Below are 16,711 nucleotides of genomic sequence, written 5' to 3'. Positions count from 1 at the left end.
GATAAAGTTTGGCATGCTGGTCTTCTCCATAAGCTTTCTTCTTATGGTGTATCCGGCAACATCTTTAAGATCATTGAATCCTTCCTTTCCAATCGTACGATAAAATTTGTCCTCGATGGGCAACACTCTTCTTCTTATTCTGTAACTTCAGGGGTTCCTCAAGGTTCTATCCTTGGCCCTATACTCTTTTTAATTTACATTAACGACCTTGTAGATATTCTCACATCTAAGGTGGCATTGTTTGCTGATGATACTACCATTTATTCTTGTCATGATAAGAAACCAACACCCTCTGATTGCTTGGAGGGGGCATTTGAGCTTGAAAAGCATCTCACTTCTGCTACAGCATGGGGCTCACAGTGGCTGGTGAACTTTAATTCAGATAAAACTCAATTTTTTTCAGCCAATCGTTATCATAATAATTTAGATCTTCCTATATTTATGAACGGTGATGTACTCGATGAGTCACCTACTCTTCATCTTCTAGGATTAACTCTTACTTCCAATCTTTCTTGGAAACTTTGCAAAATACATGAAGCATTTCAGATCTTCAAAAAAAACATCTTTTTGTTTTCCATCATCCGTTCTTTGCTTCATGAAAAACTCATACATTGTGAGAAATCCAAAGAAAAAACTTGTAACAACTCATATTTAATTTTCTTTGCATCTTTTTTTTCTTCCTCATCCGAATTGTCATAAACTGCAACACAGGATAAAGCACTATCAACTGGGGGCTTTGCGTATCTGCAGTAACTTTGTTATTCTGCTACCAAATTGTCGCACCTGATGTGCCATCCTATTTTATAATAACATTTGAAAATCTCAGAGTTTGGCTTGCATTTTAATATATGCTCAATATTCAATTTTTTCCATCTTCAAATTTTGCTTTTAAATGTGTTCAATAAACTTTAAATAATTTAAACACTCTCAAAAAATTTTAATAAGTATTTAAAATAGTCATAATTAAATAAAGTTTAAGGTGATATATAAATATTCAATTATTTTCTGTCTTATTACATCTTTAAAGTTGAAGTTCTATAAACTTTTCTATTAATCTAAGTCATGCATATAAGGCATATATTGCAAAGCACTGCAAAGCATATATTACATTGCAAGGCATAAAGCATCACAAGGCATATGTTGCCAGACAAATAAATGTTGTGTTCACAATGCAAAAATCACAAATCAGAAATAATTTAGTCTGGCAACATACATACATATTTATATATATATATATATATATATATATATATATATATATATATATATATATATATATATATATATATATATATATATATATATATATATATATGTATATATATATATATATATATATATATATATATATATATATATATATATATATATATATATATATATATATATATATATATATATATATTAATAAGAAAACATCAAACAATACGAGTTCTCTTAATACAAATAATAATTTATTTTGAGAAATTTTCACTGGGTTATGGATACCAGCATCATCAGCTCGTAAAATATTACAAAATTTTTTGAACGTTAACAAACAGTTTAATAAAAAAATTTTTTAACTGACGTCAGCAGTTGAATGGCTTCTTTTTTCGTTACGCAAGAATATAAAAAATGGAGTCCATAATTTAGTTTTAACAAATTGCCCATTATCGAGATTTATTCCGCCATTCGATGGGAAACATTGGTGCCTCTGTATTTCGAGTGCTTCTCGTATTTACGGTCGAATTTTTTTGTTTCAACTTTAAGTTTTAATTTTCTCCCAATTTATTTTTTCAGAGCAAAACTTGCTATGTGTTGCAATTGCTGACTAATGATGTTTGCCATCATTTAAACTTTTTTGGTGTTGTTGAATTCTTGTTTTGTTTCTCCTACATATTTTTTCGAGCAATTGCATTCAATTAAATATGTACCAGGCTGGCTATTTAGGGGCAATCTAGATTTGTTTTTACATGTTAATATTGTTCTTAAATTAGGATTTGATTTAAAAAGATTTACGATGTCTACACTGTAATCATATATATATATATATATATATATATATATATATATATATATATATATATATATATATATATATATATATATATATATATATATATATATATATATATATATATATATATATATATATATATATATTAGGGTGGGTCATTATGATGTAAATGTTAAGTTGGGGCTGTGAAACATTACTAAAATGTTGCATTACAGTCTACTTATGAAAAAACTCCTTTTGAAATAAAATTGAAGCGTGTCTTGGATCCGCAACTTTGGGAATTAAAATTACTGTATAATCGTATAATGTAAATACACGTGGTTTAATGCTATATTCCATTACTCGACATCTTGTTACATTAAATTTAAAAATGCAAGTAGTTGTTAAAGGAGAAATAGTCAGAGTGTAGTAGGCAACACATAACAGTAATTTGTTTCAGTTATTTGCTATTTGTTATGGCTCAAGAAGTCAGATTTAGAGTCAATTTTCGGTAATTCTGCTCGAGATTTACGACACTGCAAAATCATTCCATGTCGTGATTTGTGCCCGAAAACTTTCATAGTTGTTGCTGAGATGTCTTTAATAGTACGTTCAACTCCTGAGAATGGCATGGAATACCACTCAAGACATCAACGTGGAACTGGAAATGTTCAAGATCATCATTAGAAACAGTTGATAAAAGCGGTGGTGGTGTTGCAATAGCAACAGACCAGTCAATCATTTTTATGAATGATGAAGTTTCCGGATCAAGCTTGATGCTTGATTTATCAAAGACACGTATCTTGCTACTTTGTGATGTAGCTCGTGCGTCAATTATTTTGTCACACGAAAACTGACGAATTGATACATTTTCATCTGTAACTCCTTCAATAAGAATGTTCTCAGGATGAGCAAAATAGCAGTTGTTTTGCAACACTGGTTCAAGAATTTTCCACTCTTCTTTCCCTAGTTCATAGCACTGCTTCATAAGATAAAAGAAGTTTCTTGCTCCGTCAAGGCAGAAAGAATGTTGCTTTATGTTGAACCACGATGGCGCATAAACATTTACGATGAATCTTGTAATTCTTTGCAATGGTTTTGAAGGATTTTCCTTAGACATATACAAACGTAAAATATGATTGGCCTTTGTTAGCCACCTTGCATGGTTCAGATTTCCTGGCATAGCAGTCTGGAGGAACAATATTTGATCACAAGCAGTGTATCCCTGCTGAACAGCTAAGCAAGCTTTTAGAAGGTATATCTGATCAGAGCTTAAATCTTTCTTGACATCAACACTTACATCCTCAATTTTACCAGGTATATGTTTAAAGTTCACAATATCTAAATCTTTTGGATCAAAATCAAGTGCAATGTCTATTTTACCTGTTGAAGTAGCTGGACCTGTTGAACGTCCACCATCCACAACAGAGAAATATTTTCTAAAAGGTAGTTCATTTGCATGTAACAAGCAGACCAACCATTGCAATGTTCTCCCAAGACCTTCTTCTAATTTTCTGATTACTTCATTATGTTGACCTGTGTTATTCACAGAACCATCGCAAACAACTGCTGCTAAAGTGTCTGATGATTTGATGTTGTTGATGCTCAATAATATCTCTTGTGCAATATCAACAGCTTTACTACTTTGTGGCATGACATGATTGACATATTTGTTTTGCGGAAATGACACTATCACATAATGTTCTTCTTTGAAATTTCGTTGGACACCACTTGTTTTAACGAAAGTGATATCCTGCTTTCCATCAAATCCAATGCAAAGTATTTTTTGGACTTCAGCAGCATGCTTCTTAACTTCTTTTTTCCTCCACATATTTCTCTGACGACGAAGTTTTGCTGGATCAATAGCATTCTCTGGTGTTATAAGATCTAAATCTTTTAGTATACCATTTGCTATTAGGCAAGCATCCCTGTTACTGATTTTACACCTATCCATGGCCTTACACAACTCAGGATATTGTTTAGTGTTATAAACCTTCATCTCTTCATCACTTGACATCTCATTATTACTTGACATCACTTCATAACTTGACATCACTTTACCATCTGACATCTCAATTGGCAAAAATTCTTCATCTGGCTTTGACTGTTCATTATCACTGCAATATGTTTCATTTGGATCAATTTCTTTATCAAACTTCATTTTCTTATCTGTAATCGGTAAATTGCATGTTTTACTTCCTCTTTTTTCTCTCTTCTGCAGCTTAATTGTTTCTTCTTTGTCTACTTTTCCTATTACCATCTTCCGTACCGTTTTTTGATCTATCCAGAACTCCCATTCAAGTGTTGGAATTTTTTTTGGCAATGGACATGAACAAGCTGACCTTTCTCGAACACCTTCATTAAAACACTTACACAGACAAATATCGAATAGTTGGTCTAACATCTGTAAACTTGATTTAAATGTTGCAGAGGACTTCTTGCGATCAGAGTATTTACCAAGCTCATGTACTTTGTTAATTAGTCTCTTTATGCGAATAATTAAGCTGCTGACTGCAATGGTAGGAATACTTACTTTGTTGTACAGTGCTTTAACTTCATTAGCTATGACTGTTGCTCTTTTTACTGTTAAAACAAAAAGTTTCACTTTTTGTTTTAACAGTAGCCATTTTTATTTTCAATTTTAACTAATTAAACTAAAACAAAAAAACAAACAACGTAATTTAAATGTAATATTTACAAGTATATATCTTATAATGAAGTACAGGATCATGTTATCGGAAGTCAACAAACAACACTAACAGCTTTTTGTCTTATATTTCGTAGGGTGCTCTAAACTTTTGCAAAGTTCTGTATACTATTAATAAAATATTATTAACATGAATCATCAAAAAACCTAAATCTTAATGCTTTTATCCTGCAATTATACAACTGTTGTAAAATAGCATCATTTTGACCTAATATAGTAAAATTCAAGTTAAAGTTGGCAAAACTAAATCAAATTTTTATTACATTTCTTTTACATATCATTAATAGAAACAACAAAATGCAACTTTGTTTTCATGTTTCATAAAAAAAAAAAAAATTTGACCCACCCTAATATATATATATATATATATATATATATATATATATATATATATATATATATATATATATATATATATATCTATATTTATATATATATATATATATATATAATATATATATATATATATATATATATATATATATATATATATATATATACATATATATATATATAAATATATATATATAAACATATTGATAAATCAGAAGACAAAGTTGTTTTTTTTTTAATCATTTAAAATTGAATTATTCAATAATTTAGTTTTTGATTTCATTGAAATTGTATAAATTTCCTTATGACTGGACAGGACTAAGCACGTAAATTTTTACAATAAATTGAAATTACACAACAAGCCTTTTATTTAATAGAAGCCTTTTATTTAACACAAGCCTTACACTATTTTATATTACACTATTTTATATTACACAAGCCTTTTATTTAATGAATTATTTAGGTGACAATAAAAAGTAGCTTTATTTTTAAATAATAAAATTGACTTTTTTTGACTGTAAAAGTCTCTCGCATTCCAAACAAAGATTTATGCAGAGATTAGCAAAACTGGGTAGATTCAGAGGTCTCCCAAGGGCAGGCGTAGGGGGTGTCTAGTCCCCCTTTAAAATTTCTTAGTCTGCAAATTGGACACTGGAGTGGGCAAAGTTAGATCTATAGTCGGCAAATGGCAAATGTCAGCCAACAATTGCCTTTTTTTTTAAAAAGATCTTAGTCAGCAAAAAAACTTTTATAGGACTTGTTTAGCAAAAAAACACATACTTTACAAAAAATGCCAAAAAATGAGTTTAGTTATGTTAGTCATCGCTAATATATTAGAAAAAGCCTATGAAATAAAGGATTTTAATTTAATATATTACTCTCTATAGATATTTTTTATGTGTTTTTTTTTTTTTTTTAATTTAGGTATACACTGCAGCTCAACAGTCAGAAGACAAAATTAGGTTAAATTACGAATTCTTTCAACCAAATGATGCTCAATCTTATGAATTTATTCTTGTAGGCTGGACAGCATGTTCAAAAACTTGTGGAATAGGTGTTTTTTTTTTTATTTGTTTGTTGCATTTATTTGGTAAATTATTAGAGATTGACTTGTTTAAGCTTTCTCATTAAGTTATATAAGATAATGATATTTGATATGGAAAATATAAAGAAAACTATTTTTTCTTTTTTTTAATAATGTGTATATAATGTGTGTGTTTATTTATTAAAATGCAGCAAATTTATTTACTTTTACTGCAAAATGCAACCAGGAATGTTAATATAAATTTAAAAACTTTTTTTAAACTACAATTATAAGGTTATTTTCTATATTAGTATTGAAATTATAACTATTTTGCACTTCTGTCAAATACTAATATATTAAATTTTTTTAGGTCAACAACAATCTATACAAACTTGCAAAAGTTCAAGTGGAAGAATAGTTAATCTGAGCTATTGCGAGTTTTTGAAAAAACAAGTTTATGTTAAAACATGCTATCGTGACCCTTGCCCTGATCGGCAAGTAATCTTTTAAATAGATATTTAAATAAAAAGAAGAATAAAATAAATTGAGAGAGCATATGTATAGAAAAAAAACTTTTTTTTAAATGATTATTTACATTGTAGTTATTTTGTTTAATCAAGTTTTTATTAATAATCAAAAGTTCATTAAATTTTTAGTTATCAATGGCTAACACATGAATGGAGCATTTGCTCAAAAACTTGTGGAGAGGGTTTCAGAACAAGAAATGTTTCCTGCATAAAAAATGATCGCAATGTTTATTACCCTAATGATAAGTGCATGTTGCCACCCCCATTTAATTTAGAGAAATGTAATCTTGGCGTTTGCCCATCTGTCTTTTCATGGGTAGCTGACCAATGGTCTTCTTGTACAGTGACTTGTGGCGGTGGAGTAAAAACAAGAAATGTATCATGTACAGACAAGGTTACAAATCTCACACATAGTGCTGAAAAATGTGTTCAACCACAACTAGAGACTGTTGAACCATGTAATGAGTTTGATTGTGATGCATTTATTTGGGAGGTAAGAATGGAAGGTAAGTGCTCAGAAACTTGTGGTGGAGGATTGAAAGCAAGAATAGTTTACTGTGTAAATATTAGATCAAAAAATGTAGTACCAAATAGCTACTGTAGTGGTCCCTCTCCACCAAGAGTTGTTCCATGTAATGAACATATGTGTCCTGAATATCTTTGGCAGGTACACAACATTAGTCTGTGTTCAGTTACCTGCAGTTTAGGAGTAATTCAAAAAGAAGTGCATTGTGTTGATAAACAAACCAATAAAAAAGTTACAAGTGAACATTGCAAAGTGAAAAAACCAAATGATGTAGAGGAATGTAACACCAGACCATGTGACAAGTAGTTTTTTTAATTTTTTTTTTTAATGTTTTTATTTATGAAACAAAAAAATCATTGTCTTGATTGGTAGATATATTTAAAAATAGTTAATGATAGAAAAGATTTTTTCTTTTTTTTTTGTATGTTTTTGATTTGAGAAGGGGTTTGTGTTAGGTAGCAAATTTTTTAATGGAAAAGTAAGTTTTTCCATAAAACATATACATATATATATTAACTGGTCCCTATAATTATCAAAAAAATAATTCTATATATATATATATATATATATATATATATATATATATATATATATATATTTAGGTGGTCTTTAAAGCAACTTTCTTTTAAAATGTCTGCTCTCACCCTCTAAATATGTTCTATATAATAAACTAAAGCTAGGTTTAAAAAATTAAAAAAAAAAAAATTTTAAGGGGTACCCTAGGCCCTTGAACACTTAACTGGTCCCTATAATTATCAAAAAAATAATTCTATATATATATATATTTATATATTTATTTATTTATTTATATATTCAAAAGTTAGGAAGAGCGATCTGAATTGTCTGACTACAGTCTCATTAGTCTTCTTATTATCATAAGCAAAGTGTTTGAGTCTTTTATTAACAAACACTTAATCTCTCATCTTGAATCTAATAACTTACTTTCTGATCATCAATATGGATTTCGATCTTTTCGTTCTACTGCTGATTTATTAACATTAATAACTAAAAGGTTTTATCGTGCATTAGGTAGATGTTGAGAGGCTAAACCTATCGCTCTTGACATTTCTAAAGCTTTTGATAAAGTTTGGCATTCTGGTCTTCTCCATAAACTCTCCAGTGTATCAGATAACATCTTTAAGATTATTATATCCTTCCTTACCAATCTTAGTATAAAAGTTGTCCTTTGAAGAAGAGTGTCCATCCCTTGAAGGACACTCCTCTTCATATCCTGTAACTTCAGGAGTTCCTCAAGGTTCTCTCCTTGGCCCTATCTTTTTTTTAACTTTCATTAACAATCTTCCAGAAATTCTCACATCTAAGGTGACATTATTTGCTGATAATACTACCATTTATTTTTGTCTTGATAAGAAAAAAAACACTCTGATTGCTTGGAGGGGGCATAAAAGCATTAAAAGAATCTCACTTCTGCTACACCATCGGGCTCTCAGTGGCTGGTAACTTTTAACTCGGATAAAACTAATTTTTTTCAGCTAATCATTATAGCAACAGTCTAGATCTTCTTATATTTATGAATGGTAATGTACTTGATGATTCATCTACCCTTCATCTTCTAGGATTAACTCTTACTTCCGATCTTTCTTGGAAACCATATATCAAATCCGTTGCAAAATTAGCATTTTCTAAGGTTGCATCTCTTTATCGCCACTTTCTTGCTCTAGATTATTTCTTTATTTCTATAAATCTTAAATCTGTCCCTGTATGGAATACTGTTTCCATATCTGGGGCAGATCTTCTAATGATGTCCTTTCTCTTTTAGACAAGGTGCAAAAACGCATTGTAAACATAGTTGGACCTGCTCTTGCAGCCAACCTTCAACCATTATCACATCGTCGTAATGTTTCTTTTCCTCTTTACTATAAATACTATAATGTGCATTGGATTAAAGAGCTAGTGCCTCTTGTGTCATTTACTAAAATTCATTTTCATGTTACTCATCATTCAATCAAGTCTCATCCTTTTACTGTTGGGTCATTCCATATCAAATCCCCACAAACTAACAAAGTTAGTTTAACACATACATCAGCCTATTAAAATATCACTTTTTTCGAAAAATATAATAAATTACATACACTTTGCAGGCTTAGAAAATAGCGTAAACAGTTGAAATAAATTATGAAACTTTTTACTGGCGAGGTTTTATATATAGACAATCACCAAAAAAATTTAAAGACCTATACTCTATCTTATGACCTATTTTTAGCATTTTGAGTACATTGCTTTTTTAGTTTAAAAAGATACCTAATAGCACAAGTTATATTTCAAAAAAATAAAAAATAAAAATGATGAAAGAAGTAGCGTTTATACACATGAAACACATGTACACTAATTTCTTTATCTCTGATTTATATAACTCATAAAACTGTCATAATCATTATTAGCAAGTTTGTAGTCATGAGCACTTTTACCTTTTTTTACCATAATGGATGGAGCACTTATTTGACATATTACTTTGTCGAATGGAACCCAACACTGGCTTGATCGTGCATCTTTAGTCTATTTTAAATTTAATTTGTTTCTATGCATGAATTTTACATTAACATCCTGGTTTTTATTACAAATCTCAAGCACAAGCCTTATGTACCATTCATCATCGTAAATGTATTTACCAGGTTGAAAGTTTGAAGGATTTTTTTTTGCCAAGTTAATATTATTCAGCAAATGGGTATCATAGACAGTATCGCTAGAGATTCTCTGTAAAAATAATATCTCTCCACCTGGTACAAAACTGTGATAGTTTCTTGTGCCTAGGACAGTGCTCATCTCTTCATATCACTTCTTTAGGTTAAAATAAGTTTCATGGTTATTGATATCATCACTGTAATCAATATTAAGGTAATACATCAATGTAAAATATGCCAACATCTTTAATGTTTTTTTCAGCCCATGTAAACAGTTCAGTTGGTGTGAGAATCTGGTTTGCATTTGCTGCTCTTAGACTTTTGCTGCTTCTCTTTTTATAGTTCTTTCTATTCTACCACATGGACTTTTTCCATGGGATGTAGCAAAGAAGTGATGCTCAGCATTTATATTGTGATCTTTAAGATGGTACATTAAGTTTAAAAGATATTTGTAATTTTTGTACTGTGACACAGCACTATTACTGAAGTATTTTACTTATTGATTGTGGGTAGTTTAATTTTGATTATAGGGACTAACTTTGTGAGAAAACGATGAACTACTGTTTGGTTATAGCGAAGATGGTCAGAAATTGTACAATAGCATTCACGTTGATTTTATTCATCTTTGTAATAAACAGCAAATGGATGTAAAGTAGGTTGATCAACTTGCCAGTAAAACCCTTGTACAGCATCTTCCACAAGAAAACTATAGTTCTCTTCAAAATCCATAAGACAAGTGTGTTGATCAAATGTTCTTTCTGCCTCTGATAAGTAAGAGGATTGTGCTTCTTTGTTGAAGTGGTTGTGACAAAGGTCATACAAAGTGCAGTTCGGTCAGTTGAAACCCATTGTTTTTTATGTAATCTGATCATCAAAATCATTATTTTTAAATACATTTTCCAAGTAAGTTTTCAAATTTACTTTACCAGGCAGTTGGAACATAGATGAAGCATGCAGCTTTGACTATCTATATTACAAACAAATTCTTTCATCAAATCTTTGTCATTTAATAAATAACCCTTAGATAAAGCAGCGCACATCAACTTAGCATTTTGACTACTGTCAACTGTAATGCACCACTTCAGCCTTAATTCACAGAGCTTGCTAAATCTAACTTTATGTTTAGGGCAAAACTTTTTAAAATTAAAGATAAAGTTCAATAATCTATTAAACTAATATTAAATGTTTTTGTTTATGAGCTATTACATAATTTATACGCCCAGAAGTCTTTTTTTCCTGGACATTATCTTGTGAACAAGTAAGTAGCCTCCTTGTCTGTAGTGGCCTTCTCAGCCTTGAGGAGGTGAATTAACAAAAAAAAACTTCTGTAATTTTTTTAAGTTTAAATTCATTCATAGAGTTAGTACAAACTTTTTGACCAGGTTTGATCTTAAGTTGAGTTGCTATTGATATTCTGACTTTACACAATCTCTCAATAATTTTTTTCTTGTGGACTTTAAACGGATCACAACAGTATTTTTGAAGTGCTTCATATCTAGAAATATATGCATTTTCATGGTAAAAACATATCTCCTCATTTGGTTCTAAAATGTATTCTATCCTTTGAATTAAAATCCAATATCAGTATCTTTTAGTCTTATTTTTCCTATCATTCTACAATATGACATTTTGTTCACAATTTTCATTTAAAGCTCTTTCTGTGCAACATTTCTCTGATATTTTTTAGTAATCTTAAAATATTAAAATCTAAGGTTAAAACTGTCTAAAATGCAACCAACAAACTATTTCTACATATAACTATTTCTGTATACACAAAACTTTTTAGTTTTTGTTTTTTCCAGTATTAAAATCTAAAATAATAAAATCCAGAAAATACTTTGCAGATTTAGATTTTAATACAAACTCTTGAAGCAATTGATTGTAAGTGACCGGAGCCGCAGCCCTGGCATTGGCTAAAAGTGAGATTTTTGCAAATCAGCCTTCGCCCCAGCAAAATTGTAAGATTTAGCTGGGGTTGATATCTGGGGCTAGATATAAATTTATAATTCTTTATATATTATAATTTTATACTTACATTTACTATTTATTGAATTCTGGCATATATTTATGCCAGTATTTAATACATAGGGACAGATACAGTAAAAGGATGCAACTTGTTGAATAAGAAGCCAAGCAAGAATGAGTTTTGGTTTATTGTAATAGAGATGACAGCTCGTTTGAACATTGACCATGATTAGAGAAACAGCATGAAAGAAGAAGGCTAAAGCCTGCTGTTGATGATGATGATGATGATGATGATGATGATGATGATGATGATGATGATGATGATGATGATGATGATGATGATGATGATGATGATGATGATGATGATGATGATGATGATGATGATGATGATGATGATGATGATGATGATGATGATGATGATGATGATGATGATGATAACTCTTAATAATAGATATAAAAAATCCATAATTATAATTGCTTGATAATGTAAGTGATGTAACGTAAGTTAAATATATAGTATCAAAAAAAACAAGTTAATTTTCCTTAGCCGATTACCTCTGATGAATTTTTTAATATTTTTTTAATTGGTATAGAATTATCAACATCTTGTGATTTCCATTACATTCCACTTTACTGATTTGCAGAAATTCAATCTAAAAGTTGAAACAATTTTTTTACTTTATTTTCTGCGTAGCATAAGTTAAGTGGCATTTTTAAACTTGTTAACTTATTTTATTCTGTTTTGTAACTGTTTTGTTTTTAATTGTTTTTTTACCCATTGATTTGCATGTTTCATTCTCATCAAATGTGATGGGAAAATAAACTTTTTTTTTAACAACTAAAAAATCAATATTAACAATTATAACTTTTTTTTTCATTTTTGTAATCATGTTGAGTTGTTGCTGAGAGTTATGAGGTATGTTTCACCATCATGTTGAGCTGTTATTGAGAGGTATGATGTACGTTTTACCATCATGTTTAGTTATTGTTGAGAGTTATGAGGTATGTTTCACCATCATGTTGAGTTGTTGTTGAGAGTTATGAGGTATGTTTCACCATCATGTTGAGTTGTTGTTGAGAGCTATAAGGTTTGTTTCACCATCATGTTGAGTTGTTGTTGAGAGTTATGAGGTTTGTTTCACCATCATGTTGAGTTGTTGTTGAGAGTTATGAGGTTTGTTTCACCATCATGTTGAGTTGTTGTTGAGAGTTATGAGGTATGTTTCACCATCATGTTGAGTTGTTGTTGAGAGTATATTTTAGGTGTTGCGTTGTTGAAAAGTAATGTTGTTTTTTTAATTGAGTTGTTTTCAATTTTGTAGCTTTTTTTTTGGTGGAATAAAACTTGATGTCTTAACATACTGCTTTAATTTGGTTTGTTGCTGTTGCTGGAGTTTATTGTTGTTTTTAGAGTTGCTACTTTTTGCATGGTTTATTTGCTGCTCATCATTGAAGTTAAGCTTACTTTATTTTTTAGATTGCTCTAAAAATCTAAAAGATAATTTTTTCAATCTTTCAATCTTTAAAGTATTTTAGATTTACTATGACACTTGTATTCGATCCTTGGCATATCTACATTTATGTGTGTTTCACATTGAGTAGATGCAAAATATGCAAAGCGAGTTGACATTGTAGCTGATGCTATAGAGGGTATGCTGATGCTAGATGTCGTTGGTGTAGTTTCAGAAGTCAGTGGTTGAATGGTGATAGTGGTTTAAGTGGCAAAGATTTTGGTGGCTAAGTTAAAAAAGACTCAGGCAGAGATGATCATGTTTCAAACATATTAGCAATTTGTAGCTTTGACTGATCACTTTTATTGATGATGAACAGAAACAAATTGGTATTTTGAAATCCAGTGACTAATTTTATGTGTGTAAAAACTTAATCAGAAATTAAAATTTTTACTTGCAGTTGAGTTTTTTTTTATTTTTTTATTTTAATTCACCATTCCAAGGCCATGAAGACCACTACAGTCGAGGCGGCTTCTATAGTTGTGGTTATAACCCTCTTTGAAACAAGTTAAGCACGGTACTATCAGGGGTGTGGTAGGACCTTACTATAACTACCAAATTTAATTTTGAAAAACAATTCTTGATTGGCATTAAAAGTTACACAAGAATTTTTTAAGTTTACTAAGAGCAAATTTTACTATTATTATTGGGCAATTTTATTTTACACTGTTTCTAACTTTTATTATTAATTAAAAAGTATGAATTTTTTAGATATCAATGGTTTACACATGAATGGAGCATTTGTTCAAAAACTTGTGGAGAGGGTTTCAGAACAAGAAATGTTTCCTGTATAAAAAATGATCACATTGCTTATTACCCAAACGGTTTGTGTGTGCTGCCACCTCCGCTAAGTTTAGAGAAATGTAATCTTAGAGCTTGCCCATCTATTTTTTCATGGGTAGCTGACCGATGGTCTTCTTGTACAGTGACTTGTGGCGGTGGAGTAAAAACAAGAAATGTATCATGTACTGATAAGGTTACAAATCTCACACATAGTGCTGAAAAATGTGTTCAACAACCACAACCTGAGACTGTCAAACCATGTAATGAGTTTGAATGTGATTCATTTGTTTGGGAATTAAAAGTGGAAGGCCAGTGCACAAAAACCTGTGGTGGAGGATTGAAAGCAAGAATAGTTTACTGTGTAAATATTCGATCAAAAAATATAGTACCAAATAGCTACTGTAGTGGACCCTCTCCACCAGTAGTTGTTCAATGTAATGAACATATGTGTCCTGAATATCTTTGGCAGGTACACAACAATAGTCTGTGTTCAGTTACCTGCGGTTTAGGAGTAATTCAAAAAGAAGTGCATTGTGTTGATAAACAAACTAATAAAAAAGTTACAAATGAATATTGCAAAGCGAAAAAACCAAATGATGTAGAGGAATGTAACATTAGACCATGTGACAAGTAATTTTTTTGCTATGTTTCTAAAATCAATAAAAGTTCAATAAGCATTTGTAACCTTTGTTAATACTTTTGTAGCTTTGTCATAAAGTATGGAGATTGGCAAGCTTGTTCTACTATTTGTGGTCTTGGTTATCAAAAAAGGCTTTATTCTTGTACAAATAACAACATTGAAGTTCACTTAGATTTTTGTAATATAAGTAATGTTACAGTTGAAAGAAGCTGTCAAGTATCAGTTTGTGGAGCTCCAGGTAAAGTATTTAGAAATTTTCAAAAACCTTTTATAATAATTTTGAATTATTTTAACTTTCTTTTATTTAAAAATTTAAATAAATGATACTAAGTTTAACCCAGTTTAAAATTGGTTCTTGTAAATATTAGAACATCTCCATTGTGATTTTGATGAACAAAACTTTTGTAATTGGTTCAATGAGCAAAGCGATCAGTTTGATTGGATTATAAGTAACAAAACACCATTTTCAAATGCGAGTCTTTTGGGATATCAAGCTGATGAAAAGCATTCAGGTTTTAAAAATTTCTTTAAATAAAAGTGATCTTAATGTTATTTTGTTGTAATTGTTGTTATTCAGTGAACCAGGAAAAAGGTGATTCTGAGAAAGTAAGGTAATCTAAAAATCAATATAACACTAAATCCATTTTAATAAGTTCATACTAATAAGTTTTTTTTAAATTATTTTAAAATTGTATAAAAAAAGTTATCAGTATTACAGTTTTAGGCCAAAAATATTAAAATTTGTTCTGCCAGTTTTAGCCCATATTGCCCCTGCATTTTCTTATGCATTCTTTTCGGTATTAAATTTTTTTTCGTTATTTTAACTTTTTTAAAGAACAGCAAAATCACTATTATTGAATCCAATCACCAAATTTTATTTTGATGCTTCAATTTCTACTTGTTTTGACTTTAGGCTTGTTTGCATTTATTGAATTTTCCAATATGCGTCATTCCACTGACAAAGCAGTTTTAGTTTCACCTGCAATCCAGCAAAATGGCGGTTGCTTTATATTATGGTATTACATGACAGGGCCTAATGTAGGCTATTTAAAGGTTTATGTAACATTTCAGTATGATCGCAAGTTAGTTTTTTTTAAAGAAGGACAGCAAGGAAATGAATGGAAAAGAGGCGAAGTTAGTATAGAGCCATCTCAAAATCCAATTAAAGTAAGTGAATCAATTGAATGAATCTGATATTACATATATTTGATAATAAATAATTTAATTTATCAATTTAATGTAAAAGATTTTATAAAAAGTTAATAAAGGTTAATAAATATAAATTGTTTATAAATCAAAATTATTTTTCAGTTTATTATCGAAGCTAGTGTAGGCGAGATAGCGGTAGACGATATATTTTTTTACACTGAAAAATGCCAAGATATTTCTTTTCCTTCTCCAAAAGTTGAAGGTAAAACTATTAGTTTTTTGATATATTGTTTGTTAGCTATTTACATCAATTTTTGTTACAACTGAATAAAAGCCTAAAAACTTTTTTAAATTTATGATATTAGAAAGTTGTAAAGATGCTTCGCCGTACTGTACTCATCCTGAAAAAAGAATCTATTGTTTGGACAGTTCGGTATACCGAACACTATGCTGTAAAACTTGTGCTGAATTTTTATAAAATCTTAGATCGATTCTTTTAAAAAAAACAACACCATGTTAGAAATGTAAATAATCCATTAGTATTCGTAGCGTCACGAGTGTTGTGTCAAGTATGTTGTAATGTCTGTGGTGAATTTATGTATTCACTATTATGCGTGTTGGTCATGTATGCTGCCACAAACGTCTTGTATCCGTCGTAAACGTCAAAGTACGTCAAAAAAATTTTACACTTAGGAAGTAGCTGCGTATTATATAATGATTGCTTGTGTTAATTCCATTTTATTATCTCCGTATTTAATCGGATTACCTGTTTAAGACTTTAAATTAATATTTAGTCCTAAATTTTTAGACCTTTTATTTTAAATATTCTTTTATTTTTTTCAAAAGCAAGTAAATTTAAACAACTCCAAGACAAAATGAAACTTATATATGTATATATGTATATATATATATATATATATATATATATA

The 16,711-nt window shown here is 29.7% G+C and overlaps 1 protein-coding gene across 2 annotated transcripts in view; it reads left to right on the top strand.

The window, feature by feature from the left end:
- Positions 1-16,305, top strand: part of LOC101238552 (uncharacterized) — a 117,107-nt gene extending 100,802 nt beyond the window's left edge. For both annotated transcript variants that reach the window (XM_065813002.1, XM_065813003.1), the window contains 9 exons: positions 5,940-6,069; positions 6,410-6,533; positions 6,696-7,394; positions 13,922-14,623; positions 14,699-14,871; positions 15,002-15,145; positions 15,547-15,800; positions 15,945-16,044; positions 16,148-16,305. In XM_065813002.1, the coding sequence (XP_065669074.1) occupies positions 5,940-6,069; positions 6,410-6,533; positions 6,696-7,394; positions 13,922-14,623; positions 14,699-14,871; positions 15,002-15,145; positions 15,547-15,800; positions 15,945-16,044; positions 16,148-16,260 (2,439 nt within the window). In that variant the 3' untranslated portion in view covers positions 16,261-16,305. The remainder of the gene's footprint in view (positions 1-5,939; positions 6,070-6,409; positions 6,534-6,695; positions 7,395-13,921; positions 14,624-14,698; positions 14,872-15,001; positions 15,146-15,546; positions 15,801-15,944; positions 16,045-16,147) is intronic.
- The last annotated feature ends 406 nt before the right edge of the window (positions 16,306-16,711 follow it).

The sequence above is a fragment of the Hydra vulgaris genome, chromosome 12 (assembly GCF_038396675.1).
Source record: "Hydra vulgaris chromosome 12, alternate assembly HydraT2T_AEP".
Classification (NCBI taxonomy): domain Eukaryota; kingdom Metazoa; phylum Cnidaria; class Hydrozoa; order Anthoathecata; family Hydridae; genus Hydra; species Hydra vulgaris.
The sequence above is the reverse complement of the archived record's forward strand: the minus strand, read 5'-3'. Positions and strand labels throughout refer to the sequence as shown.